The following is an 18,356-nucleotide window of genomic DNA, read 5'->3' as shown; positions in this document are numbered from 1 at the left end:
GCCTATTAATTGTATACAGTATATGAACCTGAAAGCATATTTTAATTTTTGTGTTACTCCATAATAATATTCTAGTTGAGGGCATTTGTAGTATAGGTATGGGGCCCAAACATAACCTCAAGCCCAGGGGCCCCCGGCCCCGTAAGTCCTGCCCTGCACACAGCTCATATATTTTTCCGCCACAGGGTGAGAACTTAACGATTACGAAAACAATTATTTATTTTTGATAATCATTATTTTATTTCAGTTCGTTTTGCAATAACTGTTGTTAGTTTCGTTTCGTTTTGTTTTTCATTTATTTTTATTTTTTTACATTTTATTTCAGTTTACGAAAATGTTTTTTGATCAATCGTTTTCGTCTTAGTTTTAGTTTTCGCTTACGAAAATAACCGTGCTCTGGACTGTACTGTATATTCCATTTTCTTTGCGCAGTATCCAGCCATCTCTTACTGCACCATTTTTGCTTCAATCCTACAACACAGAAATACAAATAAGTACACTGCCATTGTGCTTAATTGATGGCTGCTGTGAGACATACTGCATATTCAGGGTTCACCTTATACTTAGCCAGTGGCATGAGCAAAATGTACTGATTAATCACTTTGTGCTCTATCACAGGGATGCTTCACTCCTCAGGTTTTGATTGGATATGGTCCCATGACTAAATTGGGTTTTGAAACCAGGACAGGAGTTCTCAGGAGCATGCTCAGAAGACATAATGCACAAATCACCATATCTGCCATATGTAATGAGCTGTCATTCCTCGGTTGAGAATTCAAAATAAATGTACCATATCTTGCAAATGATGAAACGTTTGCATAGGACATTATTGTGAACATGCAATACAAGTATATACTTGATTAATGCTGTTTAAACATTTGACCATAGTAAAGTGCTTGATCTATGCCCTTTGCATCAGGCAGTGGGCATAAAAACATTAGCAATAACATGATTTGATAGTGTAAACCCCTAGAGCTGGTTCAGCTGATGGAGGTGCATAATGCAACACACTTTCATCACAAAAAAAAAGAGCTGATAGGTTGATGAGAGAGGCCTTTGTGCATTCCCATACCGTGAACACTAGAGGCAATATTTCTTTGAAAGATGTCTTAATACCTTCTTGGATTTGATGCTCCTGATGCTTTTTCTCTCTTGGTTTGAATGTGGAATAGTTTTGGTGATGCACGGCTTTCGATACCTGTATTGGACTTTATTCAATGTTGTGGTCAGTTATATCTCAGGTTCAGTCTCTGTAGTTGGTGTGCTTCAATTCTATTTTAAATTCAGACTTTGTATATATATTTATTATATATATATTTTTCACATGGTGAATTCATATCTCAAGTTTACTACATTTCTTGAAATGTCATTCACTATGTTTAGCTGGAAGAAATTTTAAACATTTTTATAATACTAGTATCCTCTGGATCTTGGTTTTGGCCTGAGCTTTGTGCTAATGTAACATTACTGCATTTGTCATGAAACAGAAATACTGCCAACTAGAAATTAAATGTTTGTTGCAAAGGCACTTGCTATCGGGGACGTGCACATTTATTTTGAGGGGCAGTGGCCAAAATCACCGGGGGTGGGGCAGTTATTGCTTGGCAAATGACGTGCTGTGATTGTCACTGTGGACAGATTCGCAGATCATTAATGAATTTAGGTGCATTGGTGCATTGTCATGGTCTGTTGAGTAAACCTGCCCTTGCTGACAATCAATAATAGTCGAGTTTTTAGGCAAAATTGTTATAGTTCTAGAATTGCACAAGAATTCCTCTCTCAAAACTGAGGTAATACAAAACAGGATGTATTGTGACAACTACCATGTACCATTCTGTCTCAGGAGCTGCTTTTGTGTCAGAGATTAATGAAAACAAAATGATTTGTGTCATTCGTTCAGACCTCTGAAATAGAGGTACTTGTATCTAATATATATGATAAAACCATTGTAAATATTCTCATCCTTGCCTTACTTCCATAACATTTAACAGTTTCAATAATTTATGATAATTTATATTAAGTCTTAGCTATCCCATCTCCTAAGTTTGTTACCAGATTCTCCATAGAATTTGGAAGATTGTTAATTCAGACCAAGTACCTTTAACAAGAAGAGCATCAAAGAACTGCTATTCTTAAAAGCCACTGTACTAAGTCCATGTTGATGCAAGGAGATAGCTGGAAGTGAAATCCTAGCCCCACATAAAATTTGGAAAAGGATGAAAGAGCGCAGACTGAATATTTAATGCTGCTATTTTGCACGAGGCAAGAGTCTTTTTGTGTCAGAGCCACGTGATCCACCCACTGCAGTGTCAGAAACCATTGTGTACCCCCACATAAGTACACCCCAACCCTTCTTTCTCTGCTTGCCCCACCATGATTACCCTCTGAAAACCAGTGCCGAAGAGCTTAGCACTTTAGTAAGGCACAGTGCATGACATAAATGCAGCATTGTGGTGTTCTGTGATAGTTAGATTTGTATCTCTAATCGGGAGGTGTTGTGTTAATGCATTAATTACTAAAGTAGAACAATACATCTCTGTAGCAGTGTAGACCTGTTATTAGAATTCTGCGGCTCTATAACCTAAACACATTTCTATATCATTATTATCTTGTTAAAATATCAGTGATATTTAAAAGGGTTATCTCAGTTCTGATGCAAAAGCAGCATTCTACATATATATATATATATATATATATATATATATACATATATATATATATATTTGAAATTCAGTTTTCTGCAACAGTTAATCGGTAAAAATGACATAAAAAAGTAACTGCAGAGTGGGCGGTTAATGGATTGTGTAAGACAGACCTTAATATTATGGGCTGCCACATTTGCACTAAATACATTGAACAATACAGTGACAAACAGAAGGCGATCTGTATCATTAGGGTGTATTTTAATCCGAGTAGTAAACACATGGGCAGACAATTAATAAATTAACCCTATAGATGACGATGAGACGCAATAACAAGCATAATTTGAACTGAGATCATTCTCTGTTACCTCCTCTCTCTCCCCATTAATATATATATATTTATTTATTTATTTATTTTTTCTAACTCCTTCACTTGCTCGCCCCGGTTTACCCCTGCGAGTTCCTCATCCAAACCTCAATCACGTATGATTGCGTAGAGAGAGAGAGAGAGAGAGAGAGAGAGAGAGAGAGAGTATCACACCCCATTCACTGGCTCAGTGTCAGTGTGAAAGAGGCCGCACTAGTCTCGATTTTACAACATTCCCTTAAACGGCTTCGCCAGGATTCTTAGTGTTCTCGCTGTGCTAGACACCTGACATTTAAATTGCAACTCGTTTCGGACAAAATAAGAAATTTCGACGTGAAGGGCGATGCAATGAACTCTACCAGAAGAACTATGACGAGCTGTGAAATAATTTGGAGAGCCCAGATGTTGCGTGAAGTTGTGTGCGCGCCACTCATATACGCCTATAGAGCCTGAGAACGCGCATTCTTATGTCATGGGCTCCATTTATTATGTGGATGCATGCAAAGTTATCTGGAATGAACTAGACATATGGATCATGTAGCAGTCGCTTGAAAGAGGAATTACGCGTCTGTTGTCTTCGGCACCTGGAATACCTGCGTGAGGTTACCCATGTTCACATAGGACGTTTTTTAATTGTTGTTTTTAAATTTAATTGTTATTATTATAGCTTTTTTGCTTCTAAGATGGAGAAAGGAAAATATGCTTTATGTAATCGTGTGTGAAACTCACAGCCGTCTGGGTAGATCGTCTGAGAAGGGGATGAGATTTCAGTCCTAATTCACAGGATCCTCTGGATTTTTCGCAAAGAATTGGAATGATATCTGGCTAATTTTTAGCAGACAATCCAGTCTTGTTTATTTATTATTCCCAGTAATTGCGTTACCGTCGAACAGCTCGTTTAACTGAATACTCGAGATGGCTGCGATCGCCAGTTCTCTGATCCGACAAAAACGGCAGGCGCGGGAATCCAACAGCGATCGGGTATCTGCCTCCAAACGCCGCCCCAGTCCCAGCAAAGACCCCCGCTCTCTCTGCGAGCGACATTTCCTGGGGGTCTTCAGTAAAGTCCGCTTCTGCAGCGGCAAGAAAAGACCTGTTCGCCGGCGACCAGGTCAGTGCTGGATGCTTTTTAAGACATCAGCCCCCACCCGAAGCCTCTGCTGCAGTCTACAGCTCCGCTGGAGGAACATATATCCTCCACTGTATTTTATTTATTTATCCCTCCCCCCAAAGATCCCACCTGTTTCATAGCTCACGTGCTGTCTATTGCTATTCACCAACCAATTTGCCATCCTAACAATCTGACTGCATAGTCGTTTTATGTTGATATATCTGATATGTTTTATTAATGTTATTATTACTGTTATCAATGAATTCAGTGGCTGGAATTCTGACATTTTGATCAGAGGCTGTGTGATTGTTAAAAGAAGAAGAAGAAGAAAATACCTTATGTTTATAGTGCAACAATGCAATTTAATAATAGCCAGATTCCAGTGGCACTGCAGTGCACCAGGGCATTCTTAGATGAAATGGTTAATGGTAAATGTTTGCCTGATGGAAGATCCAGTTTGAACTGCCCAATGAACCACGCTATTGTTCTTTTTCGGCTCACATAAAATGGCACGAACATGTGAAACGTAAAAAAAATATATATATATATACAAAGCTGTCCTCTCTTCCTCCTTCAAAACACCTTCTCATGATGTAGAACAAACACATCCCCTCTTCCCAACATATGATCAGTTATTTGACGGCTGTTGCTGTAGGATTTGTCTGTAAAAATGTTGTTTTTCCTTCTCCCCCGTAAGATGCACCCTCGAAACCTCCACAGGTGTCCCGTAAGGGCGTCAGGCTAGGTCAGTAGCTCAGCCTCCATCCTTGTGCTGTCTTCCAGTTACCCACCCCATTCGTGTTCATGGGGGACTAGCTCCTGTCTAACGGCAGTCGCCAATGTCTGCCTTGTCTTTGTAGTATGCTTCTGACTATTGTTCTATCTCTCTGTCTTTGTGTTATTTTTATGTACAGTATGTCTTCTCTCTGTCTCTTCCACCTTTTTTCTTTTGTACCTTCTTTACTCCCCTCTGATCCCCTTTTTTGGTCTCTACTTATTATGTTTCTGTCCCCATTGTTGTGCGTGATCTGTCCTCTCTGTCTGTTTCCGTGCAGTGAGCCTCGTGTATGCTCTGTGCTGCTGATGTGTCATGTTTCTTCTGTCAGTTGTGGTGACTTAATTAGTCGAGGATATCATTCACCATTTCATGATCATGAGGTCATTTATCAGCACATCTGATTGCAACTGTTTTTGTTCATGAAATGGGGCAATATGGAACATGTATGGTTCAACTGAATTATATTTGCAAGGGGAAAGTATGCAAAGTGTTGGTGCAAATATGACATGCATTATCTCATGCATACATCCAGGTGAACACATGCTCAAATCCACATGTGAGTGCATACGAGTGCTATATGAGTAGAGACATGCATGTAAACAAACATGTGAGGAACATGTCTGAGTCATATTTCACCCCACAAATCCAGTGAAAGCAGAAATATTATTTTACACAAAGACATTTAATCCCATTTTAGTGTTTTTTTTTACATTGTGACATTATTTTCATAATAACTGTGTACTTTTCTTTTAAATTCTTATTTTGTAATGTAAAAAGCATCCTCATTACTGCAATCTACTATATCATACTATATAATCTACTATAATCAATTATTATATTATAATGATGTATATCATTAATATTTGTTGTACTTACATATTTTTTGGGAAAAATTACTTTATTACAGATCTAATATTTGGATTTACATTAAAAAAGGCTCGAGATGCATTAGGGATAAGAATTTGTATTGACAATATTGTTTGTTTGTATTTGTTTTTGCTTCAGGGGAAGTATGACCTGGACATGTTTTCAAGAGATTCAGCACACACTGACCCACATACATGTATTAAACCCAAACCTTTCTCCCCAGGTTATAGTCATTTCCTATGGGGTCCCCTACATCAGTTTTTATTTATAGAGGTGTGAATTCTGTATGTGATTTAGTAATGTTCTTCCTAATGGATGTAGATAGGCTCGTTCATGTGATTGATGGCCCTTCCAGCCTGTCAAAGATATTGGGTCTGCAATGGATAGATGGGGTCCTAGATGAATAGCTGATCATGACCATCATGGACATTCACAACTCTTCTGAGCTCTAATATTGAAAGCTGTGAAACTTTGCTGCATGCCAGGTCATCCATGTGGCCTCTTCACTCCTCACCTCTCAGGCCTGCCTTTAAACATTTATTGTACCTGCTTGTACAGGTCACCGCTCCACCACTATAAACTCCAGGTGTCCATAGTGAAACTGATTAATGAGGTTGCAGAGAGCAAATATGCAGAGCTTTATCAACACAGCCATTCACGAGTACATTCACTGCCATCACAGGATAAGAAGTCAATAACTTATTTAGAATAATTTATTTCTTCTTAACAACCTTTTGTTCACATGCTGAAAAAATTTGTTGGGGTAAATTCTGATAAAAATGTGGGTTGGGGCGGGGCTGTGTGTTTATTTTCCAGACCCGCAGCTGAAAGGCATTGTGACACGACTGTTCAGCCAGCAGGGTTTTTACCTGCAGATGCAGCCAGATGGAACCATCGATGGCATCAAGGATGAGAACAGCGACTACAGTGAGTGATTGGAACTGCAAATGTGCATGCAAAGCAGAGTTAATTGTACCAACACTAATTGTGTATAGGGGAGAACGGGGCTTGGTGTCACACTTTTTTATCTCAGCGAACAATCTTCAGGGTTGGTTTATTTATGAAAGTCTGTTTATGTACAATCCTTCAGCACAATCCTTTAAAGGATAGTTCACCCAAAAATTCTGTTATTAATTACTCACCCTCATGTCAGTCCAAACCCGTAAGACCTTTGTTCATCTTCGGAACACAAATGAAGATATTTTTTATGAAATCCAAGAGCTCTCTGAACCTCCATAAACAGCAACACAACTGAAATGCTCCCAGGTCCAGAAACAAGGACAATGGTAAAATAGTCCTTGTGACATCAGGGGTTCAACCGTAATTTTAAGAAAACAAAAATAATAACTTTATTTAACAATTCTTCTCCTCCCTATCCCGTCTGCTACGGTGCACCGCCATTGTGGAGAAAGTGATGCACGACTCATGTGCATGCTTCCTCTTCATGTAAACGCATGCTGACACATGTGCGTGCTCAACGTAAGCAGCAGCCAGTTGTTTACATGAAGAGAAGCATGTGCATGCTATGTTTCTGGACCTGAGAACATTTCAGTTGTGTTGCTGTCTATGGAGGGTCAGAGAGCTCTCGGATTTCATTAAAATATCTTCATTTGTGTTCCGAAGATGAGCGAAGGTCATATGGCTTTGGAACGACATGAGTGTGAGTAATTAATGATAGAATTTTCATTTTTGGGTGAACTAACTCTTTCAAGTATTGAACATTTCTTCCAAGTAAAAGTGGAAATTTTTTCCTTATTGTTGGGCATTATTGTACACAGCGTGAGTATAAGTAGGCAGCCGGTGCAGCGCATATTCAGGTTTTCGCTGAGGAGCCGAGCCGGTGACCCGGCCGCTCAGCAGTGGTACAGAAGCTGTGGCGACGGGACATGACGTCTCCGTTCCCTCCTTCAGGGAACAAGGGTTACAATACGTAACCGAGATGTTCCTTTTCAGTCGATTTGGGATCCCCACCAAAGGGCCACAGGTACTGCCCCTTCCAGTGTCCTGTGGAAGCCTCCTGCGCCCCTTCTTTTTGGCACAGGTCGGGGCTTACCACAAGAAGAGCAGCAGATAACACTGCGAAAACGTACCTGTACCACTTGGGACAGGAACGTTGCGGAAGCCCCATCCTTCCCGGAGGAGGTTTCGGAAGCACTTACCCACATGGACAACCGCTTAGGTGCATATGGAAGATTAGAGGTGATTGTAACCCTCTTGGAAATGGCAGAAGTCTGCCGGGGAAACACGGGCTCTGAGGCTATACCGTGGACTTTACACATATGGGATCCACTTAGGTCTCTACATATGGAACCCAGCCCTCTATCGGTTCTCACAGATTCATCGAGTGAGGGGCTGGCGCCGGACGCTCCACCACGTCTGGCTGCCGAGGGGACGGAGAAGCTCGACAGGGTCTACGATATGGACCTCTATCTGTTCTCACAGATTCATCGAGTGAGGTCCCGGCGCCGGACGCTCCACCACGTCTGGCTGCCGAGGGGACGGAGAAGCTCGACAGGGTCTACGATATGGACTCTCTGGAGCGATTTTAGCAAGCCGACCCGAAGTTGGAGCCTCTCAGTGCTTCAACCCGTTTGAGGTGAGAACACAGAAGGATACCGGCTCCACACGAAGGCTATAGAATCTAGCGAACGTGTTGGGGGTTGCCCAGCCCGCAGCTCTACAAATATCTGTCAATGAGGCACCACAATGATTTTTAAAGTCTAATAAATGTTAAAATTGATAACTCTCAATTATACTGGAATGTTGAATGGCTATAGTTAATGGTTAAATATGGGGGGGGGGGCAATTTTATAGACAAATCAGTATTGGTATCATTGATACTGGCCTTCAGTCATAAAAAAAGATGCCATTAAACAAATATTAAAAAATATTTCTTTATGTTGTTTGTACATTAATTTAAAGATCGAATGTGAAATTATTGCAATATAAAAGTATATTTAAAAGCTTTAATGTTAGGTGGGATTAATTTCAGAAAAATTTGATTAATTAGTAAATTTTTTTAATCGACTGACAGCACTAGTTTTTTTTTTTTTTAAACGAAGCATTAACACATGTTAGACTGCACCCCATAAACACAATTAATCATAGAAAAAAAAGCAGTCAACGACCCCTTTAAGCCAAGATATTGATAGTTCATTATTCTTTGACATATTATGATGTTTGAAAGTAAAGTGCAAAAAGTTCCACATATGTTTAATATAATTTTATTTCAAGTAAGTAGCTCTCTAGACTATTTTATCTATAAAGTGAGCACACGCTTTCGAAGTGCAGTTTTGAGAACACTAAGGAAAGAGCACGTTCTTTTCGCCTGTTTGGACACTTCAAACAGACGTTTGCACTGCCTGTTTGGTTTACTTGTTAACACGTTTATAATGTGCGTTTTGTCCGACTCAAAACACATGTATTCAACACCCATTTCTGTTATGATAAACGCACATCAAAAACACGCGTTTTTTGTTGACTCCAACATTTTTACAGCAAATCACACGTCCAGGGCGCGTGTTTTCATCATAGACTGTAAAAAAACATGGACGTAGTATCCGTGACGTCACTCGTAGGGTTCAGAAGAGCATTTTTTAAGCCTAAAGTGGGCGGAGCCGACCGCCGCCATCTTGACAGCGCGTCACCGCGCGTCACTCTCGGATAGTCAAGTCACCTTTATTTATATAGCGCTTTCAACAATACAGATTGTGTCAAAGCAACTGTACAGCATTAATTAGGAAAATAGTGTGTCAATAATGCAAAGTGACAATAGTAAACACTCATTTTTCACTTAAAGGCAGTTCATAATTGAATTCAGTGATGTCATCATCCAGCTCAGTTCAGTTTAAATAGTATCTGTGCAATCAAGTCAACGATATCGCTGGAAATGAAGTGTCCCCAACTAAGCAATCCAGAGGTGACAGTGGCAAGGAACCAAAACTCCATCGGTGACAGAATGGAGAAAAAACCTTGGGAGAAACCAGGCTCAGTCGGGGGGCCAGTTCTCCTCTGGCCAGACGAAACCAGCAGTTCAATTCCAGGCTGCAGCAAAGTCACATTGTGCAGAGTACTCAACTAGCTCCTGTGGTCTTGTCCCGGTGTCCGTCTGAGACAAGCGGTGCTGATCCACCATCTGGTCTGGATACGTACTGGATCCGGGTGACTGCAGTGACCATCTGATCTGGATACAGACTGGATCTGGTGGCTACGGTGACCTCGGAATAAGAGAGAGACAGACTAATATTAGCATAGTTGCCATTCTTCTAGCGATGTAGTAAGTACATCAGGTGTTATGAAAAGTGTTCCCGGTTCCGATTGACCTAATTAATGCAGCCTAAAAATCCTTTAACGGATTTGAATATTAGAAATGTGTTAGTGTGTTATGTGTAAGCCAGGTTAAAGAGATGGGTCTTTAATCTAGATTTAAACTGACTGAGTGTGTCTGCCTCCCGAACAATGTTAGATAGGTTATTCAGGTTTGGGCACTAAATAGGAAAAGGATCTTCTGCCCGCAGTTGACTTTGATATTCTAGGTATTATCAAATTGCTAGAGTTTTGAGAACGCAGCGGACGTGGAGGACTATAATGTAACAAGAGCTTGTTCAAATACTGAGGTGCTAAACCATTCAGGGCTTTATAAGTAATAAGCAAGATTTTAAAATCTATACGATGTTAAATAGGAAGCCAGTGCAGTGTTGACAGAACCGGGCTAATATGGTCATACTTCCTGGTTCTAGTAAGAACTCTAGCTGCTGCATTTTGGAGCAGCTGGAGTTTGTTTATTAAGCGTGCAGAACAACCACCCAATAAAGCATTACAGTAATCTAACTTTGAGGTCATAAACGCATGGATTAACATTTCTGCATTTGACATTGAGAGCATAGGTCGTAATTTAGATATATTTTTGAGATGGAAAAATGCAGTTTTACAAATGGGAGAAAGGGACTTTTACAGAAAAGGGAGATTCGAGATCGGTCTGTAATTAACTAGTCCTTTGGGGTCAAGTTGTGTTTTTTTTATGAGAGCCTTAATAACAGCCAGTTTGAAGGTTTTTGAGACATATCCTAATGACAATGATGAATTAATAATAGCCAGAAGAGGATCTATGACTTCTGGAAGCACTTCTTTTAGGAGCTTAGATGGAATAGGGTCTAACATACATGTTATTGGTTTAGATGATTTAACAAATTTATACAAATCTTCCTTTCCTATAGTAGAGAATGTGTGGAATTGTTCCTCAGGCGATCTATAGCACACTATCTGATGCGATACTGTAGCTAACGGCTGCATGGTTACAATTTTATCACTAATAGTATCGATCTTGGAAGTAAAGTAGTTCATAAAGTCATTACTGCTGTGCTGTTGGGAAATGTCAACACCTGTTGATGCTTTATTTTTCGTTAGTTTAGCCACTGTATTGAATAAATACTTGGGGTTTGTTTTCTTCTAAAAGAGACGAAAAGTAATCAGATCTAGCAGTTTTTAATGCTTTTCTGTAGGATAGGTTACTTTCCCGCCAAGCAATATGAAATACCTCTAGTTTTGTTTTCTTCCAGCTGCGCTCCACTTTCCGGGCTGCTCTCTTTAGGGTGCGAGTGTGCTCATTATACCACGGTGTCAGACTGTTTTCCTTCATCTTCCTTAAGCGTAAAGGATCAACTGTATCTAAAATGCTAGAAAAGAGAGTCCTTTCTGTTACATCATCAAGTTGTTCTGAGGTTTTGGATATGCTAAGGAATTGGGATAAATCAGGAATATTACTTACAAAGCAGTCTTTTGTGGTAGAAGTGATGGTTCTACCATACCTGTAACAAGGAGTAGAATGTACAGTTTTAGCTATATGAAGTTTGCACAAGACTAAATAATGATCTGAGATATCATCACTTGGCTGCATAATTTCAACACATCAACATCAATCGAAATAATCGGATAATCGAAAATGGGCAAAAAGGCGGGACGTGGGTGAAGCTGAGGCGCTAGTTGCTGAAACCACGCCCATCTATGGTGACAGCAGTGCTCTCCTGCAAAGACAAAACACCATAACTTCGTTTTTGGTCGAAATTAGTTATTGATAATTTTGGGACATATATGACCTCCTTTATCAAAAGCCCAGGAGAAACCAAGGCAGAACACAGTATCATCAGTTACCGCTCTTTGACTTTGTTTTAAATCGCTCAAATTAAGTTACGGTGCTCTGCATTTGTTTAGCCGTTCGTCAATATTACTGTGCCAGCCTGGAGTTATACGGTATTTTGCCTTTGTTTTACTGTATATTAAAGTCTGCGCTTTTAAATTACAGTGTGACTTGTGTACTTTCATACATCTGTTGGCATTTCTTTAGACAAAAGATAGATCGCGATCTAACAAACTGCTCCATATAACAAAGCACTGTAAACAAGCAATGACAAGATAACTTGGCAACAATAATTAATCATAGATAATCTTTAAAGTCTTTTTTTTCCTTTTTATAATGCAGATGCCAGCTCTCAGTCTAGGGCTGCCCACTTCTGCACGTGTAACGAGTCGAATGCCATGACAGCGTATCACATAAAATCAGTTAGGCTACTGTTCGCAATTAAATCCGTTTCCTACCTTTTCTTGTAACTCGATAAAAAACAATGCAATGAACGTCATCGGAGATGTTTAATTCACAATCATTCTGAGCATTATTCCTGCTGGCGTTCACATCAATCCACAAGTCGTTCTTAGGTTAAGCTATTTTCATTCAGTCCGATGTAAAAACAATAGGCTAAGCTAAGTACTGTATGTCTTGCATCCTTTAATGTTAGCGAACATTGCAAATAAATTGGTTGCAAAACGGTATCCACTCACGTTTAACTTTTTGTCTGGTTGTTACGGTCAGACTTTTTTTTATTACATTACTATATGTTATAGCCTAGCCAATTATCACTAGATTTTATACAGATGTTACTATAATGATTCTGTAAATGGTGATCAGCACCCAAATATTGTATATAATGTGGAAGCTCCTGCCTTTTGCCTTGGCATGACATCTCACTTTTTGCAGACAGTGCAAAGGCAGAGTACCTACAATAACTTTAAAATAGTGGTAAAAATGAGATCAAGTTTGAGATCATTTTCATTAAAACATCTAATTGCCAGATTTCCAGTGTCCTAACCATAATTATTTATTTCTGGACAAATAAACATCTTTAAAGCCATTTTTCTAAGTTTCACAGTCTAGCGAGTTTCACACTCTGGAGCAGAGCGGCAGTCCACCTGTCACTCAAGTGGCCACGCCCTTAATTATGCAGAACTTTAAGGCTTAATATAATTTAAACGGATGAGTTATAAAAAAATTCACCCGCCTCACAGTTGTCATGAAGGGCAAAATTACCTATATGGACCAAAAGCACTTTTTGTACCAGGCTGTAAACATATTTTTTTCTGCTGTAAAGTTGGGCATTTTAACATGGGGAGTCTATGGGTAATTTGCATGGGATTGCTCTCTACGGTGATCAAAGTTTCTCTTAACTCTTAGGATCTGTATTATCTTTTAGTAAGATTAAGACCATTGTACCACTTGCCCTGAAACTATTCAAATGAAACCAAACATGACTGTAAATCTTATTTGCATTCATTTAGAACATTTTATTCTTGACCAGTTTGAGTGAATCCAGTGGACGGAGGAGATGAAAAGGCACAGCTGCATATGTGAGAGAGGCGTTTCCCGCACCACCCCTCTGTGGGGTGTCCTGAAGAAGCCAGTGCATTGTTTGCCTCTCAGGAGATCAAAGTATTCTAGTTTCTTTTATCCTTACAACACAACGTCACTACGACATTCAAAACAAGCATATCTCTTCCTCGCTTCACACAGCAAGGAGGGTGATCTGGTGAGACACCTCACTTAATTCTATCAGAGAACCGGGGTTACGCAAGTAACCTATTGTTCTCTTTCAAGCATACGTTTCGGTGTCTCACTATGGGATATCCTAACTCCCGTATTGCCAGATAGCCTGCCTCAAAGTCTCCTGCCAACCACAATTACTGCATCCGGGGCTGAATGAGTCATGACTCGTGACTCACATTCCTATGCTCAATACTGCATGTGCTAAAGTTTGAGCTGTAACATCCAGTTCATAAAACCTTGCAAATGTATGCGGTGAGGACCAACTCGCCGCTTCGCAAATATCCTGTAACGTGACTCCTTTAAAAAGAGCCCACGAAGTTGACATTCCCCTTGTTGAGTGTGCACGTAAACCAGGTGGAGACACAAGGCCCTTACTGGAATATGCCAACGAAATCGCCTCCACTATCCAGTGCGATAAACGCTGTTTAGTAATCCGCTTCCCCATACGAGGTTTCATCCACGATATGAAAAGCTGATCACTCTCCCTGAACCCTCACTGGGCACAGTGCATTTACCTTTTGCTGTTCTGATGAAGCAAAAGGTGGTGGATAGAAGGCTCTTAACTCAAGAGAAATGATAGCATTAACTATTTTGGGCATAAAATCTGTTTTCGTGCTAACGTGTGCAAAGAAAGGGATCTGAGACCTCCCTGTCGGTTTATGTAAGCCACAACTGTAGTGTTGTCCGTTCTCACGAGAACATGATGCCCTTTCAGAAAAGGAAGAAAATGCTTCAGCATCAGAAAAACGGCTAGCATTTCCAAATAGTTTATGTGAAGATTGGTCAGTTGTTGACCCCATCTCCCATTCACTATCCTGCCCTTGTGAATGCCCCCCCAACTGGACAGCGACGCATCTGTTGTTATGACTTGTCTGACTCGAACCACGCCCATGGGTTCCCCTCGAACCAGAAAGGTCGGGTGTCTCCACTGGCGCAGTGCCAAGACTGCCTCTGACGTCACTCTCACTCTCCTCCGGGAGTGACGTAATGGGTCCAGCCCCTGAGATGAGGCCATCAGTCCTAATAGTCTGTGGCATGTGCGAAAGGAGACACAGTTTCCCCTCTGAAAATCGGTCATGCAACGAGTGAATTTTCTCACCCCGTCTTCCGACAGTCGCTCTCTGAATGTCACCGAGTTCAGTGACAGCCCCAGATATATTATAGACTGTGTGGGAATTAGAACACTCTTTTCGATGTTTAGTTTTAAACCCAGTTTCTGTATATGTTCCAGAAGCATAACTGTGTGTTTTTTCGCTTCTTGCTCTGACCGAGCTGTCACCAGCCAGTCGTCTATGTAAGTAGTGAGACGAATGCCTTTCTCCCTGAGCGGAGTTAGGGCCGCTTCTGTACATTTTACAAAGACTCGAGGGCTGAGAGACAAGCCGAATGGTAGAACCAGATATTCGTATGCCACTCCAAGTAAAGCAAACCTCAGGAATTTCCTGTGGGGTGGATATATCTTTATGTGAAAATATGCGTCTTTCAGGTCGATTGACGTAAACCAATCTCCCTGTCACACTAATTTTAGGAGTGTTGAATGAGTGAGCATTCTGAACTTGTAATTCCTTAAATATTTGTTCAGTGCACGCAGATCTAATATGGGACGAAGAGCTCGAGTCCCTTTCTTTGGGACGAGGAAGTATCTCGAGTAAAACCCGCTGTGGCTCTGATCGGGTGGGACCACTCTTATTGCCCTTTTGTTCAACAGAGAGGAAATTTCTTCCTGAAGAACATGCTTTAATTCTCCCCGCACCTGAGAATGAATTATCCCTTTGAAATGCGGGGGAGAAGCAGCAAACTGCAGTCTGTACCCGATTTGTATTGTCCTTAATACCCAGCGGGACTGTGTGCATTCTCGCCAACTGATTATTCGCAGCATTCTGGCGCCATCGTGTGGCCGAGTCGTGAATGAGTTTGTGGTCTGTACTGCGCATGCTTGGGCACTTAGCGCTTGGACAGAGTTTAAGTGTCTCATCACCTCTAAGGGAGCAATAACTCCCCGAGGTGATGTTATAATGTGTTCTGTTACCATGTTTTGCAAAATTTTTTGGGGAATTATGTTTTGCAACATGTTCTGGGAATATAGTGAAAACTTTATTGAGTTTTGAACATGAAAAGTGCTTGTGACTAGTGGGTGGGTGTGCACCACTGCGCCATCTCTTGTCCTTTTCACTGCTCTACTTCCCCTGGCCCAACCGGGCTCTATTTTCCACAAAGAACATCTGGGAACTTCGAAACTCATCCCTTGTCGAACGCTGAACGTCTGAGGGTCGGGAGCTAGTGAACAGGGGGGCTGTGGGCTCCTTTCCCCGGGGAAGACCCCATCAAACTGCCTTCTTCTTCCTCCTCGCTCCCTGAGGATGGGAGTGAGGATGAGGTTGAGGAGCTGGCTGGATAGTTCTTCCTTGGCCAGGCAGTTCTCTGTTCTGGGACTCCGCTGTGACCCGCTGCATTCACATTCGGGCTCTGCCGTCTAGGAATGCGATAGCTGGGGGGTGGGCGGGCCGTAACTTGTGCGAAGGTCTGCCGAGGTGGTGGAGGGGGTGCAGTCTGTGCCTTTCTAGGCATACAGAGCAAAGCCTCATCATCCCTCTTCTTTTCCTCGCATCTCTTTTGCATCAGTGTCAGAGCCGAGCCAAAAATGCCCTCTGCGACCACCGGCGCGTTCAGGATGACTTATTTTTCCCTGTCAGAGAGATTCGCCAAATTAAGCCAACGTCCTCTCTCTTGCATGACCATTGTGGCCATGGCCTTGCCCGTGAACCACGGACCTCTGAAGACGCAGAGAAAGATCCGTAACGACACAGATCTCTTCCCAGTGCATCTGACCCAGCATGGTCGACGCGTCGTCCTGCAGTTCCGCTTGGTATGCGGTCAGCAAAGAGGTCGCATTCAGAGCCCTGACAGAGAGAGCAACTGCTTTATAAGTGCGTTCCGTCATGCTTCACTGGAAACGGTCCGCCTTGGATGGCAACGTCGGATTTGCAGCTGCCGTGTGCTTTGAGTGCAAGTGTGTGGCAACTAATGGCTCCATGGGGGGCATTCGGAGAAGTCCTACCTTCTCCATTCCCTCCACATCGAGAGCAGATCCTCCCTGCACGGGCATCTTGCTGGTGAACGGTTTGTCCTTCTAGGTCACTGCAACCGGCAAGGGGTTGTGCCGGGAGCGCAGGGGGGAGGAAAGGGGAGTCCTCGAAATCTTCCTCTTCTTCAGAGAGAAGAAAGTCCGATTGTCCCTCTTCCTCGAAATCAAGCGCATCCTCTTCCTCGTCCCTGCTGAGCACACTGGGCAGAAGGACGCAGACATCAAGCTGTTCACCCCAGGATAAAGCTGCTGTGGTGGGCAGCTTTACAGGGATGGGTACCTTCGGAGTGGCAGCTGGAACGAGGTGACATGAAGGGATCGTGGCCTGACAGGCTAGCTTGGCGTGCTAGCCTGCGACAAAGGCTCTTCATAGTGAAGCGTGCGCAGTGTTCACAGGAACCGGGGTTCTCGATCGCCAATTGGGCATGTTTCAGCCCAAGACATGCAGAGCAGACCTTGTGTGTGTCCTTGCATGATATTTTGTTCCCGCATGAACAAAGTCGCACAGCATCTCCCTCGCTAGCCGGGACAGTCTGCATTGCTGCAGCCATCGTAATATCGAACGGTCCTTGCAATCGGCTGGAATGCAAATTGAAGGAGTCAGGCGAAAAACGGCGTGGAGGCCAGTCTTTCTCCAGGCGTTCATTGAAAGTATAACTAATTTGTAGGCTTCTGGTGTGAAGCGAGAAGAGGTTTTTGAATGTCGTAGTGAAGTTGTCTCGTGCCCTTTATAGTGAGGGGGGAGGCCACGCCCAGACACAACATCACGTCTGCCAGCCAATTGGGGCTGGCGTAATGTAATAGGGCTTCTAGTAATACGCGGAAGGGGTGTATCCCATAGTGAGACACCGAAACGTATGCTTGAAAGAGAACCGGAAACTGATATCCCGACTTCTGGCGACAGCAGAAGTTCATCGCTACGCAGAGTCCATTGCGTATTTCTGAGGGAGGGGCTTCATAAAAACAGGAAATGATCAGAGCCTTCAAAGGAGAAGGGACAGAGCAGTGTAGAATAAAGGTAAATTATGTGAAAAATAATGTTTTTTTTGGTCAAAATTAGCGCGTTAATGCAGGCGATTAAGTTTTTCAGTTTAATGGCTTAAAAATATTTTACGCAATTAACGCAGGGGCGGGGCTAGGGTTGGCCACCCCACTCACAACTGCTGCTTCTGTCACTTTCACTCGACAAGAAGCGCATTTATTCAGTTGCAGAACGACTGAGAACGGGAGACGTTTCAGACGCGCGCTCCACTTCACTTCAGCGCCAGGCACGAGTCAAGCGAGGGCGGAAACGGTACTATGGTAAGCCAGAGTATTCACATATGCCTGATCGGGCGTTTGATTGTAACCTGACACGTCAAAACTGTGCGATTTGACAGCAAAACGCGCATCCTCGACATGTGATTTGCCATAAAAACGCCCGTTCTTAACATGCGCTTTGGGTTCATGGAAAACGCGCGTCGGAAATGTGAATTTTTTGTATCAAAACCAAGCGGCAATCTCCCGAGCTGCGTCCGAAATCGCATACTTCCATACTATATAGTAGGCGAAAAACAGTATGCGAGGCGAGTAGTATGTCCGAATTCATAGTATTCGAAAAACAGTAGGCGAGAAGTACCCGGATGACCTACTA

The 18,356-nt window shown here is 42.2% G+C and overlaps 1 protein-coding gene across 1 annotated transcript in view; it reads left to right on the top strand.

Annotated features, from left to right (window-relative positions):
- The first annotated feature begins 3,247 nt into the window (after positions 1 to 3,247).
- Positions 3,248 to 18,356, top strand: part of LOC107572425 (fibroblast growth factor 12-like) — a 63,912-nt gene continuing 48,803 nt past the window's right edge. Inside the window, exons 1-3 of the mRNA XM_016258857.1 lie at positions 3,248 to 4,120; positions 4,818 to 4,865; positions 6,582 to 6,692. Coding sequence (XP_016114343.1) covers positions 3,925 to 4,120; positions 4,818 to 4,865; positions 6,582 to 6,692 — 355 coding nt within the window. The 5' untranslated portion in view covers positions 3,248 to 3,924. The remainder of the gene's footprint in view (positions 4,121 to 4,817; positions 4,866 to 6,581; positions 6,693 to 18,356) is intronic.

This window comes from Sinocyclocheilus grahami, unplaced genomic scaffold, assembly GCF_001515645.1.
Source record: "Sinocyclocheilus grahami isolate Dianchi unplaced genomic scaffold, SAMN03320097.WGS_v1.1 scaffold1749.1, whole genome shotgun sequence".
Taxonomy (NCBI): Eukaryota; Metazoa; Chordata; class Actinopteri; order Cypriniformes; family Cyprinidae; genus Sinocyclocheilus; species Sinocyclocheilus grahami.
Note: the sequence above shows the minus strand (reverse complement) of the source record. Positions and strands in the feature narration are given on the sequence as shown.